At 44.7% G+C, this 20,793-nt stretch overlaps 1 protein-coding gene across 2 annotated transcripts in view; it reads right to left on the bottom strand.

Moving 5' to 3' along the window:
* RPTOR (regulatory associated protein of MTOR complex 1) overlaps positions 1-6,731 on the bottom strand; it is a 293,281-nt gene extending 286,550 nt beyond the window's left edge. For both annotated transcript variants that reach the window (XM_054047579.1, XM_054047580.1), the window contains exon 1: positions 6,097-6,731. In XM_054047579.1, the coding sequence (XP_053903554.1) occupies positions 6,097-6,258 (162 nt within the window). In that variant the 5' untranslated portion in view covers positions 6,259-6,731. The remainder of the gene's footprint in view (positions 1-6,096) is intronic.
* Positions 6,732-20,793: the final 14,062 nt, after the last annotated feature.

The raw sequence follows: 20,793 nt of genomic DNA, 5'->3' as shown, positions 1-20,793 counted from the left end.
CAAGTTGATGGTTCAAGATTTGCTCCTGTCTTCTTCAGTTACAGAAATAGTACATAAGCTAAACAATAATTCTGCAGTTACGTTCACATAGGGCCAGCCTTGCTCAGACTGAGTAGCACCGTACTCCATGAAAAGCTCCACTGAAAATAATGGGGCCTCTCAGGGAGGAGGAAGGTGCCACTTGGCATAAGGAAGGATAGTAGATTTGCACCCTTGATAATCTGTATGTTATTCCCTGATAACCAGAAACTTCTATGCTCAAACTCTTTTCACTATAAGAAGAACAGGAGTACTTGTGGCACCTTAGAGACTAACAAATTTATTAGAGCATAAGCTTTCGTGGGCTACAGCCCACTTCTTCGGATGCAGACCACGAAAGCTTATGCTCTAATAAATTTGTTAGTCTCTAAGGTGCCACAAGTACTCCTGTTCTTTTTGCGGATACAGACTAACACGGCTGTTACTCTGAATCTTTTCACTATGTTTTTTTTAACATCATCTTAATAAAAATTTTAAATCTGGCCCACAATGATTAGTGTAACCATTTTGAAACAGTTTTCAATAAAATTAGACATTCACTGTGACTATAGTATACATCATTACATGATGAAACAGAGTTGGATTTGGAGCCACTCTTATTTGAGCATATACTATAAATCAGGGGTCGGCAATGTTTGGCACGCGGCTCACCAGGGTAAGCACCCTGGCGGGCCGGGTCAGTTTATTTACCTGCTGAAGCGGCAGGTTCGGCCGATCGTGGCCCCCACTGGCCGCGGTTCGCTGTCCTGGGCCAATGGGGGCGGCGGGAAGCCGCGGCCAGCACATCCCTCGCCTGCACCGCTTCTCGCCGCCCCCATTGGCCCGGGACGGCGAACCGCAGCGAGTGGGGGCCGTGATCAGCCAAACCTGCCGTGTTAGCAGGTAAACTGGCCCGGCCCATCAGGGTGCTTACCCTGGCGAGCCGCGTGCCAAACGTTGCCGACCCCTGCTATAAATCAATGAGAATGGATTTCAGGAGCCTTGATCAAGTCAGTCTCATTCCTGAACCCTGACAAGAGAACTTTTCAGGCAGGGGAGGAAGATAAAATAGAAGTTTCATAAAAGAACAGTAGTCAATGAGAATCCAAGTAGAGGGATACAGTCATCATACACCTCAGTTCAAAAATAAAACACATACGGAACTGTCTACTCTCTCATTTAAGATGCACAGTGGGATTTCAGCTGGGTCAAGCAGGGCTTTACATTCTGTGCCAGATTTAGTTTGGGTTCTAATCTTAGAGCCTGAACGTTAGTCCCATTATTGCTTTGCCAAACCAAGATTTCAGCAGATGACTTTGATAGCTTCAAGAATGCTACCTGCTATTCTTCAATCTGAAAATCAAAAGGTGTGTGTATTCCCTCTACCGGCTCTGTAGCAATTAACTGACATACTCGGTTCCCAGTACTGTGTTCTCAAAAGAGAAGATGCTGGGGTACAAACGTTTTGGTATGACAAGTTGCTTAGAGCCCTGCACATATATAAAATTTGTATCCACATTCGATCTGAGTTCTGCAAACATGGTCCAGATGCGGATATCCATATATTCGCAGGGCTTTAAAGATGCTTACATAACTTGTTTTTTTATTTAGTGGCAGCAATATGTTTAATTCCAGCTTTGTTTAAAAATACGAGCAAGGGAAAAGCCAGAGCTGACAAGAAAAAAAGGCAAACTAAAAATATTTTCAAACTTTTTGAAGGTTAGCGTTAAACATTAAAAATGGACTTGCCCTTTCAGAGACTCTTTGGGGAATCACCACTCTTTGTAATTGCTTATATTTTGATGGACTCTTCGTCTTTAATCATACATGCTGAACTACTAACTTCTGCCTTCATTATGAAGGCTAAAAACTATTTTCCACAAGGACATTCATATGCATTTATTATAAAAATCTTTAAAAAAAAAAAGTATTAAATTTAGTGCTCATGGAAAGTGCCCAATTGACAATACTAGAAATCAAAGTCTTCTAATTCAAACACAGACCTGGCATAGCACGGGCAGTAGTAATGCAAGCTTTTCACATACTGCTCTGTTAATACACAGTAACTCTGACTTGGAAAGATCCTCTAGTGCAAAACAGTTCAGGTTCCACAGGCCATTTAGTCCTTTGCTTCTCTGCTGAACCTACCCACACGTGGGTGTAGTGAAACGTAAGTATATATTAAAAAAACCCAAAAGCTTAGACTACAAGTACAGTCCTCCTTTTATATTACATTCTGCTTGTTCAAATATAAAATGTCACAAAATTAGAAGTATACTATGTATAGAATACCTTTAATCTGCCTACTCATTCTAGACTAACAGATACTTTCATCCCACAATAACTTGGTGCTGTCGCACTATATTTCTAGTTTTAGAAGTTGCACAAAATGTTTTATTAAAGAGAGAATGTCAAGGCAGATAGGCACAGAAAAACCTACCAGCTGTGTTTTGGTTTACAGAAATATGCAAGTCATGCTGCCCAGCTGCGCCAACTTGTGAGAAAACTAGGTAGGAAACTTACAAATATGTTGCCTGCAGGAAGACAAGATTCTTGTATTTTTCATACCTTGCCTGCTCATAAGAACTGAGTGCACAGGCACAAGCAGCAAACTACCAAGAGCAACCTGCATTATCATGAATTCATCACCACCTGTTTGTCATTAATGATAACCCAGTTGCACAGCAGAGACAGATCAAGTTTGTCTAAGATGCAGCCTTCTTTAGAAGAGCTGATAAGATTTTTCAGGATCAGGAGAATAGTAGATGTGTATTTTGTTTTGTTTATTTTTAAGTAGCATTTTTACAGTAGGTTAAGATTTGGGCCAGAAACAATCATTACATCCCTATAATGAAACAAGTCTCACTTTGATACTGTAATTTTTTTTTAAGTGACTTCTGGAACATTTGAGTTGGAAAATGAGAGAAGTATAATTCCGTTTATCTAAAAATCTTCTTTGGCATAAAGAACTCACAGATAAGGTGGGAATAAGAAAGATCAGAAAGGAAAAGGGATTCAAAAAATGAGAAGTTACTCAGCACTCCACCACAATGCCCAAATTGAGCAGGCATTGAGTTTGTATTTGTTTTCAAAGACAACTCTCTCATTCTCTCTCTGGTTCATAGGGCTGAGGATTTCAGTAGCACCAACACGTGGCTATTACTGTTTTTAATGTTTTTTTTATTTGGATAGCTTCACTGGGACATTTTACTTCCCAATTAGACTTTTCATATAAAAGTGAAAGTTAAACAGAAGCATATAAGCACTGCTGAATGACAAGCATATTAGCCTGTATTCTTCTTATAGCATCTTCCATCCCCCAAAGCACTTCATGCATTTTACTAACTGTGCAAGTTATATAGTTCACAATAACACCACACAACAGTTTAGGGCAGGAAATAAAGAACATGGATCCAATTGAAACTACAGTTAATTTTTTGTGCATGAAAAACAGAGTTTGGACAGGACATATAAGTTAACACTCTGATTCTTAGTGTTAAATGACCACGTCAATGCAAACACGAAGATCCCACTGCACCATGACCTACAGAATCTGCCAAAGACAAGATTAAAATCCCACAACCCTCTATGGAACCGCATCAAGACCCTTACACCAAACTTCGACGCTGAGGCTCAATGGAGAGTCACATGGAGCGTTTCGACCACTCAAAACAAACAGCTTCTCATTGACCCTGCCAAGGAACCACTAGGTTTTGATTTATGTCAGAAAGACTGGTGCAGATTGACTCGCATCAGGACATCTCATGGGAGACGTGGACAAACCCTCTTTAAATGGAAAATGAGGCAAACAGCTGTATGCGACTTTGGTCACCAGGCACAAACGATGGAGCACATCACATCTGAGAGTTCCCTTCATTCTTTCGCCAGGGGCCTGAAGGACTTCAGCACATTGCTGCAGCAGTGTGCTGATGGCTATCAAACCTAGATATAAATGTGTAGTCGTTGCTACGTACCCAAGCCGTACGAAAGAAAAAGTGTGCAATGGAGTCATTAATAAGCACAGAGAAGTCTCTTACATCAACTGGAATCTCCAGTGTCTCAGATCCAGCTGAAGTTGCACCAGGTCCAGGGGATAAAATGGGGCTACATCCGTGCCCACAACATCCCCTGGACCCAGAACTGCGTATGGACAATAGGAACCATGCAGTGCCTCCCTTCTCACCAGCCAACTGGCCTTTGGGGAAAAACTGCAGGGAGAAGCCAGCCAGAAACTAAAGTAGACAAAGCAGATACAGAAACAGTTTAAGCAGGAACAGAGGATATTTTCTACAGTTCTGACTGGACTTGGTCTTACCTGTGCTGGTTGGATGTTTGCTCCAACCTCCTCCTGCCTAGTCTCTTTACCTCAGCTTCACAAAACCTTAACCCCTTCCTTGCCTTCCTGTCCCATGCACCCTCCTTGTTTAGCCAATACCCTAACACCCCTTCCCCCTCCAGAAACACTGTGGAACTAACATGACTGCTGCCATCATTTTGATCATTCTACTTGAACATTAGATTATATCCCTTTCCACTACCCTTTGTCTATCTTGTCTATTTAGACTAAATTATTCAGGGCAGGGATTGGTACAGTTGGGGCCCCAATCTTGGTTCGTCCCTAGGCACTACTGTAATGCACATGTTTAATAAGTTGTCTCAATATTCCCACAGATTTGAAGTGTCAGTGGAAATTTGGAGAGGTTGTTTGAAGGGGTGATTATTAAATAAGAATGACATGACAATTATGGAACATTCTGACGTCACAATTGTATTATCATAGTATCAAGAAAACCAAAAATAAAAAGACCTATTAGGTCCCATCTAGTCCATCTCTATAGACCCAATGCAGAATTGCTTCCTGCAATACAATTTTCAAGATTACAGTAATAATTAATTGAGAATGTTAGTTTTTTAATTTGTCAGGTAGCTGTGGATTTGGGACACAACAGGTGTCCATACACAGACACACACAAGGGCAGTATATGCCCAAGATCTCAGAAATTCTATAGCTCATAGCCACTTCTGAGAGTAGATCAAGTACATACCCTTTTCCTTCCCACATTTAGAGATTTATATTTAACCAGAAAAGTTTAGCTGCAGCAAACAAGCTACAAAGGATTGCATAGGCTTGACAGAAAGGTTTGCCTTTTAGTAAAAAAGCTTAGTACAGCATCAGTTTAATGTTCAAAAGATATTTGGTCAGGGGACAATATCCTGCTTGGCAGGTAAACACGTTTGAGGATCAAATAGGCATTTTCCATCTCAAAAATATTATGATCCTAAGACTGGTAAGAATGCATTACTCATATATTCCATGCAACATCCCAAAGAGGGACTAAACCCTTCCCCCACAGGACAACTTCACAGAATATAATGTCTCCATTTAGTGCACTGTCTGCCCACACCATTAACCCAGGAGTGGCCAACCTGAGCCTGAGAAGGAGACAGAATTTACCAATGTACATTGCCAAAGAGTCACAGTAATACATCAGCAGCCCCCCTCATCAGCTCCCCCACTCCTAACCCCTCCCGCTCACCTGATCAGCCCTCCCCCTCACCTCCCGATCAGCTGTTCCCTGGCATGCAGGAGGCTCTGGGAGGGGAGGAGGAGGGGTGAGGGCAGCCAGGCAGGCTCAGGGCAGGAGGCAGGGCCTGTGGCAGAGCCAGGGGTTGAGCAGTGAGCACCCCCTGGCACATTGGAAAGTTGGCACCTGTAGCTCCAGCCCCGGAGATGGTGCTTATACAAGGAGCCGCATCTTAACTTCTGAAGAGCCGCATGTGAGTCTGGAGCCACAGGTTGGCCACCCCTACCAGGAGAGCACCAATTTCAAAGAAACTCAATGCGGCTATTTAAAATGCATAGAATTAGGAACTGTAACGAGCATTCATAATCTGTTAATATGTTCACTTCCACTGTAGTCATGCAACAAGTGCATGGGACCACAGCCAACCTGACTACTGGGAACAAATAAACTCAGTGATTTATCCCAAAGCGTGCTGCAGACCCTGGACTAACACCAGGACCTCCTCCTATCCTTCCCCTCCTCCCCCACAGAAACCTCCGCCCCAGAGCATTACCCGGTCCTTCATCCTCCAGCTCTGGGCCAGAGACTTGGAGCCCTCGATCTTCTCACAGTGACGCTTCTTCATGAAGGCCAGAGGCAAGTTCCAGTCTGTCAGGTCTGCCTCATCCTCCTCCCCGAGCCCCAGGAGAGGGGACTGCAGCATCTCAGACTCCATCGGGGGAGAAGGGGGCCAGGCAGCACGTGCTCGGCAATCTCCAGCCCAGCACACACCGGGAGAGGAAGGGGCCGGTGGGGTCCCGATCCCAGGAGGGGCTCTGAGAGGGGCTCTGTTCAGGGGCGTGTCCCTTTCCCCGGTGCAGGGGGGGGGAACAGCGGGCCCCGTCCCAGGTGTCTCCTGCTCGGGGCGCCCGCAGACAGCAGCCCCGGCCGGGCTCTCCTCGGCCCCGGCCGGGCTGAGGTGTCGCTAGAAGCACTCGGGGGGACCGGGCCTCTAGCCCCGCGGGCAATGCACGCTCCCCGGCTGCTGCGGCGGGCGCCGAGCTCGGCCCATCGTGCCCTCCCCCGGCTCCTCCTCACACACACCGGCCCCTGGCGGCTGGGCTGGCTTCGGCCCCCGTGGGAGGGGAACCGTCCCGCAGCCCCGGAGAATTAAACTCCCCTCAGCACCACACCAAGGAGGCGGCCATATTGCTACGGCCCACAATGCACCGCGGGGACGGGCCGCCGCGTGAGACAAACCAGGCCGGCCGCGTTCGGGAACGCAACCACAGGGAGAGGAGGGGCAGGGGCTGGGTTACCAGAGCATCCTCTCAGCCTGCTGGCGCTGCCCAATCCCTGGTGTGGGCGTGTCACGGGTGATCCCTCCCAAGACTCCCCCAAAACATCCTCTCAGCTACCCCCAAACCCCGCAGCACCCCTAAATTCCCCGGCACACCACCCCCAAAACACTACAAACTCCCCACCGCACCCCCAAATACCCCAGCCTTCTGCAAAACTCCCCAGAGCCCCCAATTTCCCCAAAATCCCACACCGTGCCCCCAAATCCCCACAGGACCCCCCAAAACACCCTCCAGCACCCCTGAAACACTCCCAAACTCCCCACAGCACCCCCAAAGACCCCATACTCCCCAAACTCTCCAGAGCCCCCACACACCCCCACAACCCCCAAAACACCCCACAGCACTCCAAAACACAATACACCCTACTATTCCAAAAGCAATCTCCAAGTCCCCAAACTCCCCTCAGCATCTCCAAAACACTCCAAACTCCCATCACACTCCCCCAAATACCCCAAACTCCCCATAGCACCCTCCAAATTGCTCCAAACTCCTAATTGCAGCCCCCAAAACATCCCAAGCTCCTCACTGCTCCCCCCCAAAAAACATTCAAAACTCATTACATCAGCTCCAATAGCCCCTCTCCCTACAACAGACTTCTAAATTCCCTTAAATGCCCCCAAACACTGCCCAACAAAATTTCCACAGCACCCAAAACAGCCTCCAAACACCCCAAAACTCTTAACATGCCCCCAAATTTCCCCAGAACCTCCAAAACCTTGCTTCAACACCCACCAAAAAAATCACCCTCCAAAATCCCCACCCAGCAAAGCCCCACAAGAGACAGAAGCACACCCATAAGCAAGCCCATTTACACAAAAAGGGCACCACACTATCTAACCAAGGGCAGGAGAAGGAAGGTACTGAGCTTCGCATAAGAGTCGCTGTTCCATTTTCTATATAACCTTAGAGTATGTCTACACTACAGCAGCACAGCTACACACGGCAATTGTGCCACTGTAGTGTAAACATTTCCTACATGGACAGAAGGGGCTTTTCCATCAATGTAGGTAATCCACCTCTCCAAAAGGCAGTGGAAGAATTCTTCTGTCGATCTAGCTGCATCTACAGTGGTGGTTAGGTCAACCTAACAAGTCACACGGGGCATAACATTTTTCACAGCCAAGTCAATCTAATGTTTAGCTGTAGACCAGGCCTTAGTTTCCCTGAGTCTTGGTCAGCATTTCAGGCAAGTCAGCATTTTTATGTCAATAACTGAAGACAATAAAGAACACTCACTGTGGCATGTGGTTGCCTGGGGTGAGGTGAAATGGGTCTAAAAATAAAGGTGTCCCTGAAGTTTTAGAAAAGCGGAAATTTGTGTATAATTATTTTGGAATAAGTTAGTCACAAAGTGTGTGTGTGGGGGGTGCTATTTTATGCAGATAGGACATTGGGCAGGAGGTGAGATGGGTTTTATATACACAGCACTTTTAAGTTACAACTTTTCCAGACATTAGTTTTCTGCCTGAAGTTGTCAAAGGGACTGGGATTTGTTTATATATTTCAGGCTTTTGTAATAAATTGTGCAGAAAATTATGTAATGAAACAAAAAACAACCTCAAAAGAAAGCAAATGTATGATGATGTCTTTTGCTCCAAGGGAAACAAGTAAGACCTTGTGGTCCCCCTTTTTTCTCAGGGAGGAAGTGAGGAAATGAAAGGGAAAGCACAGACGTTTTGACAAACCCACCAATATATCTTCCAGGGCCTCTAAGTCACTCCTGGTAATTGTCTAACCATACTGTATTTGCAGCTTGAGCCTCTGTTTGACATGATGCCCTCTGTGTTCCTCTAATGATACGGCTTCGCGGAACACAAAACAGACTAGCTCATCAATTACCATTGGGGCCCTAAAATCAGACACACACAAAACCACACAATTTATATTGCTATCACTCAAGACTCACCGCAAAACTGATCGCAAGGCAGGCTTTTCAGACAAGCTTACACCGAAATGTACGAATTATGTTCCTGGTGATCTTCACATAAGGAGAGCGTAAAATGAAATCTGTCTTTGATTTTAAGTCATGGGGCCTGACTAATTTTACACCAGTGTAACTCTGTTGGGCCCCATTCTCTGTTGCCCTGTACCACTGCAACGTGAGTGGACATTGTCATTAATCTGATGTGACAGTGTTTTACACCCACTCGCATCTGCTTTGCACGAATGCAAAGGACTGTGCAAAATGCAGGGAAATGGAGAAACTGGTTCAGTGACTTCAATGGATTTACTCCTCATTCTCAAATAGTGTTCAAAACACAAATGTTGCTTTAAATGGAGGTTCTCCTGCCCCATTCTTGAGAGTGTTTACCTTTGATGGCAATCCAATCAAACTGCACCCATATTTACATTTTAAAGGCTTTTACATATAATTAGATTAATAAAGCCATGTTGCATTTGCCTAAGATTCTAGCTATATTTTTATTCATAAGATACATTTTTTAAAATATACCAACATGCTGCCAACAAATAGCTGGAACAAGAACATTCCCTGAAAAGTTTCTGGGACGGCTAAAGGGGCTTTTTGTGACTTTGATTTATTGGCTGCGTAAGCTAATTTATTTATTTGTATCTGATTATTTAGTGCTGATCGGTTATCATAATTATGTGATTGTAAGTCTAATTAATTTTTAGGGCACATAGGTATTTATTATCATTTAAATAATATAATAAATTAATTACCACCTGTCATAATAAAATTCTAAATGCTAGGGTAACATCCTCATACATAATAACAAAAACATCCAGGAAAACTAATATACCTCAGGCAAAAGTCGGAGTGAACAGATGGGTTTTACACCGTGCCCTGAAGGTTGATAATTTGAGATTCTATCAGACTACTGGGGGGAGTGTATTCCAAAGTCAAAGATTCTCCATGGAAAACTCTCCATTCTCCACCCCCACCATTCAGACCTAGGGACTACTAGCGAGAATGCTTCAGATCAACACAACTGCCAGATGGGCACAGAGAATGAGACAGCTTCTCCCGTGTCTAGCACTGCAGCCATGCAAGGTTGTTCAAATTAGAATTATTTATTGGGGGGGGTCGCACACTTTGTTGCTTCCATAGGCCTAGCTCATTGCACACACCGGGAGCTCTTTGCATACCTCCAATCCCCAAGCTCCCCTGTTTGCCACCCTCCTAAGCCCCCCTGTTTCAGGGACTTGCTGCAAACGTCCTCCCTCATGCCAGGCACTCTGTGCCACATTCCTCCCTTCTCCCTTTCCCAGGGTCCTTCATTGTCCTTCCCATGCCAGAGGCTCTGGATACCTCCTTTCCTCCATGCCAGGGCCCCTCCTTCTTCCCCCCATGCCAGGGGCTCTGTGTGCCTCCCTTCGCCCCTTCCCCACCTTTATTCTTTCTCCTTCCAGTTCTTCACTTTCCCCCAAAATCGGTAGGACTCTGCCACTGATGCCTTGGATAATCCTGACATTTTGGAACTGACCAGATGCAGCATTTGAAAGTTGTCACATGACAGACAGACAGACAAATGTCCAAGCAGAGACATACGATCAGGTTGAGTGTAGGGCCTTACAAGCTCAGCCAAGTATTTGTCAAGTGCTAACCACGTTGCTGATGTTGAAATTAGAACCTGTTTAGCACTTATGTTCTAACTGCATGTTGTCCTGCCTTGTGTTTCTCCCACATTAATGACAGCACGAAAGCAACCTTCCCTCTGGGTGCCCCCTGCAATGGAGAATGTAAACTGCAGGGACAGCCTGTAGATTTTAAAGATCTCCCAATAAAGGACAGTTCAAAGGGATTCCTCTGGGAACCTGTCTATCACTTACTTTCAGACAATATTTCGGTATTGTCAGGCAACAAAGTGATACATTTTTTCCAGAGTTAAGACAGGAACATTCTGCCTTTGCTGCTTCATTCCTTCATGGACCTCTGTTTCTGGATCTTAATGGTTACAATGCGGACACTGTGCACATGCATTTTCTGTGTCTCAATTTCTCCCTCTGTAAAATGGGGGACAGTAACATCTCCTCACTTTACTGGGATGTTATGGTGGTAAATTTATTAATATTTGTGAGACATTCACATATGATGGTGATGATGCTAATAGAAAAGCCTGTAGATCAATAATACTGTACACAAGCATACATGCATGTACACAGACCGATTTTCCCATCTTGCTTTTAGGAGGGCTTAGACCACTTGAGCCTGCACTTATTCTCAATGCACAACAGGAGAAATCAGTTCAAGCCAGTCCTTGATAATCCAATGAGTGTCTTTGCCTGTTGAATTTGTCCCAGGTTCCCTCTAGGGAATTCTTCTCCAGCCTCACTCTGCGATGTAATTGGGCTCTGCACGAGACAGCAATATAACCACAGCCTGCTACATGTCAGCATCACTCCACAATGTTAGAGTAGATTTTTAAAATATCCCATTTTAATAAAACTCCAGTCTCTTAAATCCACATTAAGCATATGGTGCAACCATGTGTTGGCTACATTCTTCCCCTGCAAACCTAATGTCTGTCCCCTTGTTTATATCCCACATCTGTGGAAACATAAATCCTACTTAAAGTAAATTGTCAAGAGTAATTACCTGAACATATGTGAGATATGTAAAAACTAAAGCTAAACATGCCCATTCTATCCCCCGAAGTGTGCAGGCTGTAGTTCCATCAGCCATCCGAGGTATCACAAGAAAGCCAAGGGCAAATGAACTGACAAGTACTGGAGGACAATATGTATCCCAGGTTGCAGTGCTTTGAAGACAACCAACCTCAAAATCCAGCCAAATGGAGGGCCTGACTGCACAGCTAAGAGCCAGTCACAGTGAGGGCAGACTGGCAGCAAACTCCTTTCACACAGCTCTGCTAATGCATCTCAATCCTGACCCGCAATACCTTTTATCATCCCAGACACATGTTCCCCACACAGCTTGGCCTGAACCACTCACTTTGCCGGTTATTCCAGGCCTAAGGCAGCACACAGCCCTGTCAGCTTGCTTCAGTTCTCTGGCTGCGCCAGTCCTATGACCCCAGGTTCTGAGGTAAACAATAAGTGTTAAACTGAAACGTTAAAAACTCGCTTTGCTTTAGAATAAGAGGCTCATAGAGGAGCCCTACCCCATGCAGTCATTTACACCTGCACCAAGAACACATTGGACGTGTACGTGCCTGCTGGAGCGAGTGAGGGGCACATTCTGACTTGGCAACATTTTATATTCACTTGCTCCGGGTGTAAAGGGCTACACAAGGAACAGGGCAACAGAGAATTAGGTAGGGTGACCAGATATCCCGATTTTATAGGGACAGTCCTGATTTGTGGGTCTTTTTCTTATATAGGCTCCTATTACCCCCCACCCCTCTCCTGATTTTTCACACATGCTGTCTGGTCACCCTAGAATTAGGCCATCTGGATTTCTAGCCTACAGGGGGAAAAACCAGCAGAAACCACATAGTTAACTGTGGAGACAGGTGTTGCCAATAGGTTTATGTGCACTGCAGATCCACATGGCTACAAACCTGTTAAAGAGGAGAGTGTTATGTTATGTCGGCTACATCCCCCCTTTTACCCGTGTCACTGGACATGGCTTTGGTGTGAGGGAACCCCAGATCCTGCTTCCCATTCCATTCCCACCAGCTCCCTCGTTACATATTGTTAATGTCTAAATTCCTTTTCGCTGGGCTTTGTCTGTGGGCTCCCAGTGGAATGCAACAGAATCACACAAGGTGCAGAGCTTGAACGCTAGCGACTTACGCGGCAGCGGGGAATTCAAACCTGTTGTGTTACTTTAGATGGAATATATGGACCAAAGGTGTTTACACAACCCAGTCACTGTCCAACAATTAGAGTACATTTGTAGGCCCACTTATCACAACATACCCTACAGACCCTTTAAGGCTGTTATGCCAGCTCTAAAGGCCATAAGGCTCCTCATCCAGGGAATATCCCCTACACAGGTGGCCTCTCTGTCAGGAGTGGGCTGAGGGCAGGAGAGGGCACAGTTCGGTGTGTACCTACGCCTCAGCTATTCAGCAAGCCTGCAATTGCCCAGAGCAGTCACTGCAGTAGGGTTGTGAGTTAGGGAAGCCCCAGGATAGGGGAAACACATCACATGTCCATTTGGTCTCTACACCAGTGCAATTCAGTCCACAGTGACTAGTACAAGCACAGGAGTCCTCAGAGCACCAATGAATGGAGAAACAGGGATGCTGCCATTGTTACGATGGTTTCTGGGACCTGACCGGGATGATGTAATCACAGTTTTGAATACACACATTTTTTTTATGCATAATGAAAAGGGCATAGCATTTACTTTTAGGAAATTTGTGACTGGGGATTCTTGAACTCCAAACCCAGTAAATATCAAAGGTAAAATAATAGAACTTTACATTACCAGTCCTCTTGCTGAGGCTCACAGATTGCCCTTTCTAAAGGACAGATACTGCCGGTCATCAGGGACCCGGTCTCTATTTTAATTCCTAATTTTTGCAAGTTTTCATCAAGATCAAAATGAACTGATTTATTCAAATATAGCACCACCAGGAACTTGGCCCTGATGGCATCCAATCTCTGATAATGAAAATCTTCAGGCTAGTGGTCATGGCCTCTCCTTGACGTTAGTAGCTGAATGCATTACCCAGAGCTAGTCATCTTATTTCATATCCATAGAGTGAGGAGCAGAGGGAGCCATAAATAATCCCCATTTATAGCCCCATAAAAATTTGCTATTGAAAATTATTCCTTTCCCATGGTTCCTATTGTTGCAGTCCAGAGTCCAAGGTCAGATCCAGGATTCTCTCACAATGGACAAATTCTGCAGTTCTTACTGGAGCAAAACTCTCATTGATGTCAATGGACCACAGAACTTGGCCCAGTGCCACTAGATTACAGTTTAGACTCTCCATGTGTTTCTTCAACCAAACCCTGCCTCGAACTATCACATGTTAATGTTCTTCTTTTTCTCTCTTTTCCCCACTTCTCTCTTAACCTCTTTCCTTCTTCATCTTTCATTCTCTAATGATAATATTTTATATTTATTTTATATTTCTATTAATATCTTTATATGAAAATGATCCTAAAATGCTCTACAGCCAATATATAGATAAAGGAACCATTTCACTCAGCAAGGAAATGCAGCCATCTCTGGGGTGGAATGTGACATCTCTAACTGTACAGAGGAACAACACACATTAGTTTAGGACAAGAAGAGAAGAAGATCAGTGATCAGCAAAGATGGAAATGGAAATATAGATGAAATGCAAGGGGGGTTGGGTAAAACATTATTTGTGCTAACAGAGGAGTCCAGCGTCTCCGGCTGCAGTCTCTTGTCTTTAGCCCCTCACTCCTCCTGTCCCCACAAAACAATAATCACTATATTCTCCATTGCCAAGGAAACTAGATGTCTCCAAAACAATGGGAATTACAAATCTGTTCAATCTGAAGTGTCAATTATGTTAAGTTTCCTGACAATGTGACTCAAAATCCTGTAACTGAAAACACATTTGACTTCTTCACTTTCAACACCAAAGCAGCTATAATTATGAATAAAGGGAGCTATTCCAACTACTGCTCTCCTTAGAAGTGCGTTGCCTGATACGTGTGTTTCTTTACTGCCCTCATACATATGTCTGCCTACACACACACACACACACTTCATTTATTGAATTTTGTGCTGGGGGGTGAGTCTGTATCTGAGTCACAGGTTTCAGTCCTAGACCTTCACTTTTACAAAGCTGAATCTTGGTTTAACAAATCGGCTGCTGGTGAGATTGATGCTTGCAAACCCCCCATCTCTAAGTAGTCAAGGGAAAAGGAAACAGCATGTCAGGTGGGCCATGCAGGGATGTGTCAAATGATATCAGACAGGATCACCTGCAGCAAGGTCACCAGAAACTCTCACTTTGGCAAATTTTCCCATCTTCTATCAAAACCCCATATAATACTGGGGTTCTTTTCCTCTAGTTCCCATCATTGTTGATTGCAAAGATGTAGATGGGTAAAAATCTCCTCCACAATCAGCCTCCCCCTCCTGCCCAGCCAGCTCATTCAGTTTTACTACCGGCTACTTTTTATGGCATCACCATTCAGCACGAAAGAAAAGGAAAGAAAAGGTAAGGAGCAGGAAAAGTCGATTACAAATATTATCAACTAGTTTTAGGCAAATCAGTTATGTTTTTTTTAAATGGTTTTAGAAAACCTAGTCTCAACAGACATTTAGAAGAGAGGAATCAGTTACAACAATGTGTGTGTGTGTGTGTGTGTGTGCGTGTGTGTGTGTGTGTGTGTGTGTAGAAGCAGATAGAGGGATTGAAACAATCTAGTACAGTGCTGTGACCCCCAAATCAGCGCTCTTGTCCTAGTGCATGAACACCAGATAGTGAAATTGATTCAGAAAAACAGGAGAAGCTGGCCAACCTGTTTTTATTGTCCAAACTGAGTGACAAGCAAATAGTAAAAAACGCATCATAAATAGCAAAGGAAAATCAACCTGATAAGACTCTATCAAATAATCTAAGGCGCTATTAGCAACAGAGATAAGGAACGTTATTTCTAATATGTGAGTACTCTGCTGACAGAGCCACTTTAATGGGCCGTTAGTGACATTTGGAATGTTGTAAGGTTCTTTAAATTCTTTCTACTTGTGTATCATCTTTACCTAACTCAGTCACAGTGGCCACCCGATGCCCTCAAATCAGTTCCCTCTGTCACTGGTCACTCCCTGGCCCGGCTGCAAGCTACAAACATCTAATTCCAGCTCCTCTGATTTGGGGAGGGATTGGGAAGGAGAAAAGTATTCATAAACATCGAAGAGGGGTTTTAAACTTAATTTGCATCAGTTGAATTCAAAAGTCACCAAATTACCCACAGACTTAAAAGCTGCCCTTTCGCCAAAGAGATCTGTCCCTATTTTCTTAAATGTTTTAGAATTATTTTATATCTTTCTATAGATATAAAACCCTTGACCAAACAAGCATTGTTTGTAAAGTCAGAAGTGGTCTGACTTAGGGTCTAACACCAGGGTTTGTTTTAACACTTCAGTTGGGGGAGTTTTATATCCTAAAGATAGTATGTAAAATATTTATTAAGAGGAATATCTATTTTTAACTAAGGATGATTTCAGTTCTATTATTTATGCATCTGCAGTGCACAGCTTTCAGTGCTTGTCTCCTTGTAGTAAATGTGAATCAGAGCATTGGAGCCTGGAAATAGGAATCAGGTTTTGGGGTTGGGGGGGAGGGGCAGTGAGAAGGAGGAGCTGCTGCTACATGCCAGATTCAATGTGCACCCTCAAACTGAGTCAGAAGCCTGATTTTCCCTTCCCCAGCCGCGCCCAGTAACACCTGCCTCTCTGAGAGAGGCTGAGATAGCACAGAAGGGCATGGTAACCTCTCTCTCCACCATGGAGCTTTTGAGAAAGATCAGCTGTAGTATTAAACCTGTCAGACTCAACTTAACAGAGCGTCCTTCAGGCTGCCTGCCAAAGGCACTGGAGTACAAAGCATCATCTGATAAATAGCTACTGCTGAAGCCTGGCTTCTGCGTCTAAGCAGGTTACACACTGCACCAGGGGGCCACTGACAGTGCTTCAGAGGAGCAGCAAGGCTGCAGCTTTCTCACCCCAAGAAGCGGACTAGCTGGGTAGAAAGAGAGCAGAATAAGAGTCAAACTTGGAGGGAAAAGGGAGGGGATAACGACACTTTTTTTAAACAGCTGTGGATATTGTGTCTTATTTCAGCTCATTTTGCTTTCAGAGATGGGAACACACAAACAATCTGGGGCCTCTCCACTGTGTCTGCCGTCCTGCAGCCCCTTTTTGCCACGCTGCAGCACAAAGGGCCCATAAGAAGGCCAGAAGCAGCCCTCAGAGAATACCTCGCCCCTGCATAAGGGAGTTCCACAGCTGGCATAAAACTGGGGGCATGGCTCCTAGCTCTGTGGGGGTTACCCAGGGTTTTCAGAACCCAAAGCAGGGGTAACTTAACTGTTTCTCTCCTGGCAGTGTCAGGAATAAATCAATGGGGACACAGCTCCTCCATCTGATAAACGATTGGTACAAACAAGAGTGCTTTTACCTAAACCCACTTTTTTATTAGGTCTCAAGCACACACCCAAATATATGCTGTTGCAATAGGTTCAGAGCATCCCAAAATGTTTATATTTACCCAAAGTCTGAGATGGTTTCAAGTGATCAGCAGCCAGGCTTCGGGGGCCCTCCTTCTGCCCAGCTGCTGGGGAGTTTAGGTGTCAGCTCCTTGGCTGAAGAAACGCTTCCTCGGACTGCTCCAAAGTGTATTCTTTTGCTTAATCTTTTACAGCTAATTTAAACAAAGCATGTCACTCATACTGGCTCCTAGTGGGTCACCATAGCAACCCCTAGGGGGTCACCAATTCTCCTAATTTCAGCAAATCACCCATTATCTCATATCATCAAAGCATTTCTAGTATTTCTAGTCATGACAACAATAAAACTTATATGCCAGGGGCACTTAAAACCAAGGTCAGCTGTCCAACCATTCATGGTACATGAACTCTCTGTCCCATCCTCCCATTTTGAACTGTAATCATGCAGCTGTCTGTCCTTGCCTCTCAGAGCCTAAGATTATTCCTACCTAGTTGTATTTGGTTTTCAGCTAACAGTGGCTGGACCCCAAACTGTCTGACTGCAGTAAAGTCAAGTTCTGGGGTTACTTAGGAGGCGGGAGAGACATGTTCAGAGTGTGTTGCACACCAGCTATTCTCCACTGCCCACAGCCCTGGGGGCTGCTGTAATTCACTGTTGGGGCTGGGCGGGATGCAGTAGCCTCCGAATGCAGGAGACACAAGTTGAGTGTAAAGCTCCCCGTACCCCTACCCCTCCCAGTTCCTGGGCCAGAGCCAGGAATGGAACAGCTCAGAACAAGGGGCACTTTGCCCAGATGGAAGGGACAGCAGATGGTGTCTGGCCCGGGGAGATTCAGACCCTTGATGTTCAATTCGCAGATTGATGTCACCTGGCAAAAAGCTTCTGAGGCAAAAAGATGCTGGGGTGCAGGCTCATGTTCTCCCTCCCTGCTCCCGTCCACTTGCTCCCTTCCCCTGAGCACATGGACTCTTCTTTGTTGCTGGGTAGCAGGGTTCGAAGTCAGCTGCTCAGGTAACACCAGATTGATGACTTGTGACAGAGGCATATTTCACACACTTGTTCGCACCAAAAGCCTCCAGGAGCTTGTAAGAGGCACCTCAGGTTAGCAGTAAGGACTTGGGAGTTTCATCAGCCCAAGAGGAGGGTGGATGGATGATATCCTCCAAGGCCATCACCCTGCTCGTTAGCTATTCATTTCTGGCAGATTTCCAATCAAAGAGGTGCAAAGACAACAGGAATGGATGGGACCCTCTCATCATGTAGAGCAGGGGAGACTTGTAAGACCACCCCCTCCCTGCCACCTTTTCCTATTTGTGCCATTATCACTTCTCTCCTGTTTAGCACAACTGCCAGGGCCCAGGAAGTCCTGGGAGAGGAGACCTGAGTTACAGCAGTTGTACTCACTGGGGAGGTGCACCTATCCCAGAATAAGCCTATGTCTACACTACGCAGCCATGCCACTAAAAGGTCCGCAGTGTAGCCGCTGTTTGTCTGCAGGAGAGAGCCCTCCTGACAACAAAAAACTTCCACCCCCAACGAGCGGCATTAGCGTTATCCGTAGGAGAGAGCTCCTGCCAACAAAGTGATGTTCACAGCAGCGTGTGTCATCAACAAAATTTTTGTCTTTCGGGGGATGGGAGGGGTGTTTTTTTAACACCTTTGAACAACAAAAGTTTTATCTGTCACCTCCCAGTGTAGACAAAGCCTTAGATGAAGCAACAGCATTTCATCTTCCTCTTCCAGGCCAGAATACATTTTAGGTCAAAATCTCTCACCACACTTTACATGGCAGAAGTGCTCTGCAATCAGGAGAGGTATTTCAGTGAGCAAGAGAGAGTGAGCATAATATAGTGGTTAGAAGAAGGGGACTAGACATCAGGGCTTCTGGTGTCTGATCATGGTTTTGCCACTGCTTTACTATGAAAGGGCCAGTCAATTAATGAATCCGTGGCTCACAGGGATGCTAATTAATGTACTTTGAGATCATTGGATGAAAGGTGGCATAAAAAATAAAAGTGAACATGGATTTTTAAACAGCTGCTGCAGAGCACCCCAGAGGTGTCTGCACTTCACTGATGGGCGTAAAGATTCATATATACTTATACACACAGTGAAGTCTCACCTAAATGACCACTCCCAGGACTGACAAAAATTGGTGGCTTAATGGAGGTGGTTTTCTTATAAAACGTGAGTGGAGCTGTACTCAACACAACTGGGGATACAACAGATTTGATAGTTTGTACAATCAGTGAGTAGAGTTCTCAAACCACTTGGCTATCCATCTCAATGAAAGGCATTATCTAAATGTAAGATCGTTCATTAAATTATCATTATCTCTTTGTGCCTCTTTGCAGCTCCTGATCATTTTCTCTGTCACCAAGGTATGTCTATTTAAATAAACAATAGTTGTACTGTTATAGACATCATCATCCTAACAGATATTAGCCAGCTCTCTCGTTTAGAAGGGCAGGAATGTTTCCTTGAACAATTTGCAGGTATTATAGATCAGTATCAGCTGTGACTCAGTGGCAAAAGAGCCCCTAAACTATGGGAAATGAAGTCAGTGAATTCTGTTAGCTCTTTCTGAGCCTGTCCAAAGCACTCAGGCCAAGTGCCTTATTTTCTGGGATGTCTTTTTTGCTGTTACCATGTCAAATGTACCTTACCAAGGAGGGTGGACTGGACTTTACATTCTGTCTATCCAGAACTGAGCTGCCTAATAGGAAGAAGTAGTTTCACATTTTACAGAGCATTACTGGGGTAAATGCTTCTGAGTCTTTGGGCTCAGGAACATGGAAGTCATTCCACAGCCGCAACATTTAGAAATGATGATGCTGAGATTGCTCCATAATCAGAACCATTAAAATGTTTGGTTTTATGATGTACAATAAAAGACAGAAAGACAACAACCAAGAGGCTCATGTCCAAATAAAACAAGTCCTCAATGGGAAAAAAGCAACATTTTCTGGTCCCTGTAAAATTAAGGCTAGTGTCCTTCTGAATGAAAAAAACCCTCTCTCCTCATTCTAGTCAGCCATGGAAATTCTGCCTTTTTGTGGAATCTTTATAATCTCTAGTCCCCTCTTTACCGTTTTGGCAAAATTGACCAGTTATAACAGTTCTCCCTTTCCTATCACTTCTCAAATCTCAAATTCCCCAGATTGTCCTAATGATCAAAACCTATTTCCCATTCCTTCTCTGGGTTTTGAGGCTGATATGTGAACTTGATAGCAAGCTGCTGGAGCTGTGGGAATTCGATTGGCCTCTGTGGTTAATCTCATTATAATTAACAAGGCAGTTAACAAATGTGATCTGGGAATATTGATATTAGCACACACACACTCCAGGGCCTGACACTGCTGGCATTTACACCAGTGTCAGTCAGGAGTAACTCTGCTGATTTGAACAATTAGAGTGGCATAAAGTGGAGTGAAGCCCACGGAGTATACGTTGACAATGTCATTACTTTGCGTGTGTAGACGAAGAAGAGTACTTTCCACAAGTTTGGGGTGGTGTGAGAATTCCAGAGGAAGGAGCAAAGGGGAGCCAAAAAGGCCAAACAAATAATAACCTAATTATATAAAGGCCCCAGCTCAACAGAACATTTAAGCAGGTGTTTAAATCCATCCCTTTTTATTTCTGTGTGTTCAGTTGTGTACCATATATGGTAGAACTCCAGTTATCTGAACTCCCTTTATCCAACAATCCGAGTTATCCAAATCCACGGTGGGTCCCCCCATGTAGCTTATGTTATTGAATAGCACTTCCCATTTATCCAACTGCCCAGTTACCCAAAACTTTCAGCTGTCTCCCCCGGCATTTG

Source organism: Malaclemys terrapin, chromosome 13 (assembly GCF_027887155.1).
Source record: "Malaclemys terrapin pileata isolate rMalTer1 chromosome 13, rMalTer1.hap1, whole genome shotgun sequence".
Lineage (NCBI taxonomy): Eukaryota > Metazoa > Chordata > Testudines > Emydidae > Malaclemys > Malaclemys terrapin.
Note: the sequence above shows the minus strand (reverse complement) of the source record. Positions and strands in the feature narration are given on the sequence as shown.